Source organism: Cajanus cajan, chromosome 6 (assembly GCF_000230855.2).
Source record: "Cajanus cajan strain Asha chromosome 6, NIPB_CcT2T_4, whole genome shotgun sequence".
Lineage (NCBI taxonomy): Eukaryota > Viridiplantae > Streptophyta > Magnoliopsida > Fabales > Fabaceae > Cajanus > Cajanus cajan.
Window position 1 is genome coordinate 56,962,661 of NC_138522.1, and position 6,993 is coordinate 56,969,653.

The window sequence follows — 6,993 nt, forward strand, 5'->3', positions numbered from 1 at the left end:
TGGAAAATGTAATTCGTTTTATGAACTAGAATGATGATTTGTCCTGAACGTTAACCGGAGACATAATTTAATTTCAGGAACCAGAGTCGTACTAAAAGAAAGGAACATTATGGAATAACTTTATTCAAAGAAAGACGTAATTCGTTTCACCTACCAAAGCAAGGTGTGGAAGATTTTAATTTCTCATGTACATGACCCAGAGGCATACATCAATTCCACAAACCAAAACCTTATTGCAAGGGACATATATAACACCGTTAATCTTCATGAAACCTAACGTCAATTGAGGTGTTTATGGGGGACAGGAAATGTGATAAGGAACAGGGATGGGAGATTTTGGTCCATAATGTAGTGGCATGATTTTTGGAGACAAGTATTTTAACATCCTTATCCTTATAGATCTCAATTAAGAAACATGAAGGATCTCCTATAGAATTTTGTGTGATTGTGTTGACAAATAATTTAGTTTTTTTTTAAACTATGTTATCGGTAAAAATCTGGTTGGTAATCTTCTATTAGACCATAAAACGTTACTTAAGGAGACATGTTCAGTACAACTTGTATAAACAACTAGTTGGTAATAATCTAGTTTAATAGGTTTAAAAATAACTTAAATTGCAATTTTGGGTTTAATTAAATTTAGTTCTGAGTTTATCCGGAACTTTATGCTTCACCTCTAGGATAAAAATCTTCTGTTTCCAATTTCTGTTCTCAAACCTGTTCCTCCAATAACAAGATGTCACATCATTACTTTTAAAAAAAAGTAGTCCTGACTCCTGAGGCAATTCTGAATATACAGGGCATGAAGAGAAAAAGAAAAAGATATCAACATTGAAATTGTGATGGGGAGGCAATTATATGGGCCTTGAAGAGGTGAAGTCGAGAATCTCCAAGGCGTAATGAATATGTTGCTTGCTTGTACTGGGCCCACGTGAAGGGCTTATATAGAATTGGATTTCGGGGTGGTGATACCGTCTCGGGTAGCGGAGTGATCCACCAATCAAGGGGTGGTGCTGCAAAGTACATCATTGACATCCTTCCCTTCCACGTGTTCGTCAATGCCCTATGCCTCACGCTCATCAACTTTCCATTCGTCATAACCTTAAATAAATAAACAAATAAACTCATGACTACTACTGTACAGTACATGTAATGCAATTGCAATTGCAAATGCAAACCATTAATTTATGTAATCATGTATTGGAAAACATTGATTGCACCTGTAGGACATCGCCAACCATGACAAAGAATTCATTGGAGTCAGGGGGGACAGGAATCCATAACCCATCACGAGTGTATATTTGAAGCCCACCCACGTCGTTGGATCGCATTATGGTCAAGATCTGAGGGTCAGAATGTGCCCCAAAACCAATGCTATTATTATTCTTCTTGCCCTTCACCTTCACATTCAACGGAGGGTAGTGATTGATCCTCAGAACTGAATCACTGTGGACATCTCTGATGAGCCTGCTTAGTGCAAACTTGTCTGAAACCCCTAATCCCTCAGCCACCAGATCTACAATCTCGCACGCCACTTCTTTCACGGCTTCCACGTAGTCATTCACAACACAACTACACAACACATGATCATTAATATTAATATTATTACTAACCAAGTATACTTTGTAATTAATTACCGCAACATAAAAGGCGAAGAGATAGTATTTTATTTTGTTATTCTTGAGTTACTAAGATTTGGTCTGTTTTCAGGAAACAGAAAGGACGATTTGGTCACGTATGGCACGCTCGCGATTGTACAAAGAGAAACCAGTGCCAGCACAAATAACCTGAATTTGTTGTCCTTTGTAGCGAAGGTTCATGAACTGTGACAATCAGATCAGATCAGATGGCCCATGTCCATAACTCAGTTAGTGTCGGCGAATAGTAAACCCATCGTGTCATACAATTTACTTTGCTTTTATGTGTTGCCCCAATGGGCCCGCCCTCATTAGGAAAGTAAGCCCCGTCTAATCAAACACAATAATGCAAAAAATAACACACGTAATTTCACTTTTGTATTTTTTAACTAACAATCACGTTTATCCTTAACTTAAGAATAGAGTCAGAATTGGAATTAAGTCCAACAAAAATGAATTTTATTTTTTGATTAAACAAAATTAATAATATATATAAATGTATGATCAAATAACATTATATCACTAATAAATAATGGTTAATTAAATTAATTCATATATGTTTATTGTTGGAGAAGGATCTACTGATTTCAAGAATTTTTCTTGTCAAATTAAAAGTTTGTTTTATCTTGCATTTCACTATCACACTTATTTTTCTTCCTATATTTGTCTTTTTCTTTGTTTAAGTAGAAATTGAGAAGAAAGAGTGGAAGAGAAAAGATAGTTTTAAGTTGCTTGTTTAGAACAAAAGTAGAGAGGGGAAAAGAAAATTCAGTCTCACTTCAAAATAAAATTACTTTCCAAATGAAAAGAAAATAGATATTTGAGATGATAAAATAAATATGAGATTCACTTAAAAATTACAAATTTTACCTTATTATTTTTATTTACTTTTCACAAAATTTATTATGTTATACACAAAGATAAAAGTGTCTTTATAACAAAATTTATTTTCTTTTTATTTACTATTTAATCAACCAAATTAATAAAGAGAAAAACTTAATTTTTCTTAATTTTGTTACTTCCTTTAATCTAAACACTTTAGAAATTTATTCATTTTTTATTCAAGTTTTTTTTCTTATACAAATAAAAATATTGTGTTTATCATTTTTCTATCTTTATTTATTATTTATTTATTTAGTTTTATTGCTCTTCATTCTATTTACGCACCTTATTTATGAGGTGTACAGTTATCATACCCCTTTGTCTCTTTATTTTTGGGGCACATAATCATTTTCTTAATTGTTTAAAATTGGAAATCAGACACCTAAAATGTTGGTTGGTGTAGCCCATTTTGTTGGCGGTGCACGTGCTGCTACATATCTTTTCAATTCTAACAATAATATCCTTATGAAATTGATAATAAAAAGAATAAACTATAATATAATTTGATATATAAAAACTATAGTACTACTTTTACTTATATAGATCCATTTTATATTATTTTTAAATTATAAAATACGAAGAAAAAAAAACACACTTTCTGACACATTTTTTAATAAGTAAATAATGTTATAAAAAGTATATGAATTAATTACTTATATATTGTCGATGTAAATTTTTTTTATACTAATAATTAATTATATCTTTTAGTTATATTATGTTACTGTAAATATATTTAATTTTAATAATGATATAATATAATTAATTGTTAATATAAAAAAAAATTACACCAAATTATCTGGGGGCGTCAAAATCGTTTCGTTATATTAACAATGGAAGCCAGAAACCTAGACGACTGTTTGGTGTAGCCCATGTGTTTGGCGGTGCACGTGCTGCTACGCATCTTTTCAACTCTAATATTTTACTAAATCAACAAAACATAAATTAATAAAGAAAGTCAGCTCAATTGTATAAGACTATAAGGAATGCAAATAAGATAAATATTTTTTATATTTTAATAATTAATTTAATGGTATCTTTAAAGATTCATTGAATCCCTCCCAAAGTTAAACATGGTTTACAAAATTATGAATTTAATTAGAATATAGACAGGATGTAAATCATTTCTCTTAAATATATATTTTTATGTATAGTGTTGACTTTTGTACTATAATCAATTAAAAAATTTATTTAAAATAATATGTAATTAGTTGATAATTTAAACAATTGTGAAAATAGAATATATATATATATATATATATATATATATATATATATATATATATATATATATATATGAAGCATATCAAGTGAGAGAGAATTTATTGTGAGAAGTGAGAGGGTTAAAATATAATCTTAGATTAATTTTCTCTTACTTGATTAAATTCCAAATTTTCTCTTACTTTGATTAATCTAAGGGTTGTATTTCAACCCTCTCACATCTCACAATAAATTCTCTCTCATTTGATATGATCCCTATATATATATATATATCCACCGCAATGATCATGGATATACACAGATGGATCCAGTAGAAGTGAAAATCCTTATATAATTTATTCACAGGTGCACAAGACTTCATCACGTATACGAAACAAACACATGAAAACAACTACGTACATGAATGATATTATGAAACATATTAACAAATGGTAACTTGCATCATGCTTGATTTCGAAAAGGTAAAATTAGCATGTCTTTGACTTGGATAGCATACTAGGTGGCCAAATTTTTTGAAAGAAATTGTTTAAAGAGGTCACATATTTTATATATCCCAAACAAGTAACAGTCACAGGCCATAAGTCGCCATTCTGCTGGGCAGTTAAGTAAGAATCAGATACAGAGGGACTTGTTGACTCGTTCCTTAATTTCTTCTTATATATTTGTTTATCAATAATCTATAATTTATAATACATTAAGAAAATACTTTTTTTTTTCAGTGTTCATTTTCTTTTTAGACATATATACTCTTTTATTTTATATCAATCTTTTTTCATCTATATATTTCTTAAAAGATTAATTTGAGAAAAGAATATGTATATAAGAAGTTAACAGCTCACTATTACTAACTGTTCAGTTTTTTTTATTAGTTTTTGGCTGTGATATTGGTATGTCATGGTCATTCGTATTGAAAATTGTGAGTGCCTTTAATATACATATATTTTTTTAATATAATTTATTTCATATTTAAGAACAAAATTTGAATCTTAAATAATTTAATTAAAAATATAAATTACTAATACTTTTAGTCTATTTCTAATTTATTAACTGTGTGAATATTTTCACCGACAAATATAAAAATTAAAGTCTTTATTAGTTAGCTGCAATCTAAGAATAAATAAATAAACATTTTTTCTAAGATAAAAAATGCTTAAAGCTAATTAAAGTGATGTTATATGAATTTAGAATAAAATAGAATTTCAATTCAAGTTTGATTGACAACAAAATAAATTATCTTATTCTTTATACATTACAAACCATAAACTTACAAAGAGTATAATAACAAAATATAATAAATGTATGCTCTAATTATTCGATAAAATTGTATATTTTAGACTTTAATTTATGAGAATTGGTTAGGTAAAAACAACTTGATGCTAATGATCTCCATAATTTTACCTATAAAAAAAAAAGAAAAAAAGATGAAAATGAAAAGGACAAGAGGTTTTTGTTGTACAATCAGCATGTAGTGTTAAAAGAAAAGATTTGAATTAATTTTTGATGGGTTAATGTGGTTTTCACCCCGAATGGAGGAAATAGGTAGGTGTTCCGGCCAAATGGTGGACTAAGGTTTCTTCCTAGTAACAAGTCGCAAAGTCAGAACATTCAAAAGTGTAATCTACCACCTTAGTCCTAGGATTTTAGGTCTTATACTCTCTCTGCTCTTGGGCCTCCTAGGCCCCATGAGTGTAAGGATTTCATCACCGTTAACATTTTGAAGATATTTGATGATTAAAGGTGAGAACTTATCCTTAGTTTTGGTCTCGTATCTATAATAGGAGGTTAGGATCGGAAACCGACCGAGAGAACATTCAGACGGGAAAGGCTAAGTCGGATGCTGACCGAGCCTCCCTCTACAGGGAGACGAGGTCGGAATCCGACCGAGCTCCCCCTACCGGGAGATGATGTCGGAATCCGACCGAGCCAAAACCTACGGGGGAAGCGGGATCGGAATCTGACCGAGCTAAACCCTACGGCTGACCGGGTTCTCCCCACCGAGGTGCCAAATCAGCTAATACTGAGTCCCTCTCCATACCAAAGTCAGGTCGGCTTATACCCGAGACAGTACACTTGTCTTCCAGCCCTGAGCCTATTAGACGAAAGTGCCTAACTAGTGCTACCTCAGGTCAAAACCTTGGTATGGGAGTGAATCGGATTATTACCAGTCAAGACACTTGACCGAGTGCCCCCGGCCAGGTCGGCTTATACCCGGGACGGTACAGTAGGATATATAGTACATGTAAATATTGTTGGCGAGAAAGAATGATGAATACCTACCTGAACTTGGTGGAGTCGTTAGCTATGGTTTTGGATCTGTGGGAGACGGAAAGAGGATGGGCATGAAGCAAAAGATACTCTAGGTCACCCATATCACCGTTGGGCCCGATATTGGTGAAGCCGTAACCGAAAGGGCTGGCTGGGCCCGCTTTTCGCTTCTCGTGGGTGGGCTTGGCGAAAAACTCTGCACCCTCCTCTTCCATTCTCGAAATCACCTCCTTCGCCACACCGTGGTTTACCACCTTGAAGAAACCGTACTCCTCGCACGCCTTTACCACTCTTTCCGACAACTCCGACCTTTCCATCGATAGGTCAATCGTTGGGATTCTCATTCTTCTTCTTTTCTTCCTCCAACTTGGAGAAGCCACAACCATTGCTATATATATAACACAAATATCTCTTTTCAGTTTGATCGATACACAACAGCTGTTATAGAGGCTATACACTATATTCACTAATACACTATAGAGTACGACTTGCATAGAGAAAGGTGGTATCATATAGCATTATAGCATGTATATATATCCAGGGGATGGAAGAGGGAAAAATTAATAAAAAGGAGAGACCATGTATCTTATCATTAAATTTATTTGAAATGTAATTTTAAACATCAAAACAAATATCCAAATCTCTTGGTTCAATAATTGTAAGGTCTAAAACACAAAAATTAATTTAATACTCTTAGTTTTGATTTCAAAAGTAATGTTTAATAAAAAAAATCACACCTCACAAATATGAATTAATTTTTTAATATGAACTTTAAAATATTACATGGATCATATTTATAGAAGAAAAAAAAAATCAAAATGGAACATGGTGAACAATTATGTATTAGTAAGAGATATTAATAAATTTGTATGGTATGTTTATTTATGGAGCCATGGATTTTGTAGATAAGATAGATCAGTGAAAATAATCACAAAAGAAGAAGGTATTCAAGTCTTGGTTAGCAGGCCATGTTTTAGAATGTTGAGACCCA

General features: G+C 32.0%; 1 protein-coding gene across 1 annotated transcript; it reads right to left on the reverse strand.

The window, feature by feature from the left end:
* Positions 1–204: 204 nt before the first annotated feature.
* On the reverse strand, positions 205–6,555 carry LOC109792535 (gibberellin 2-beta-dioxygenase 2). The gene is made up of 3 exons (XM_020351957.3): positions 6,015–6,555; positions 1,221–1,572; positions 205–1,101 (listed from the first exon to the last, which is right to left on the reverse strand). Exons 1-3 carry the CDS (start codon positions 6,512–6,514, stop codon positions 826–828), a joined length of 1,128 nt encoding a protein of 375 aa, XP_020207546.3. The 5' UTR covers positions 6,515–6,555; the 3' UTR covers positions 205–825.
* Between the last annotated feature and the right edge of the window lie 438 nt (positions 6,556–6,993).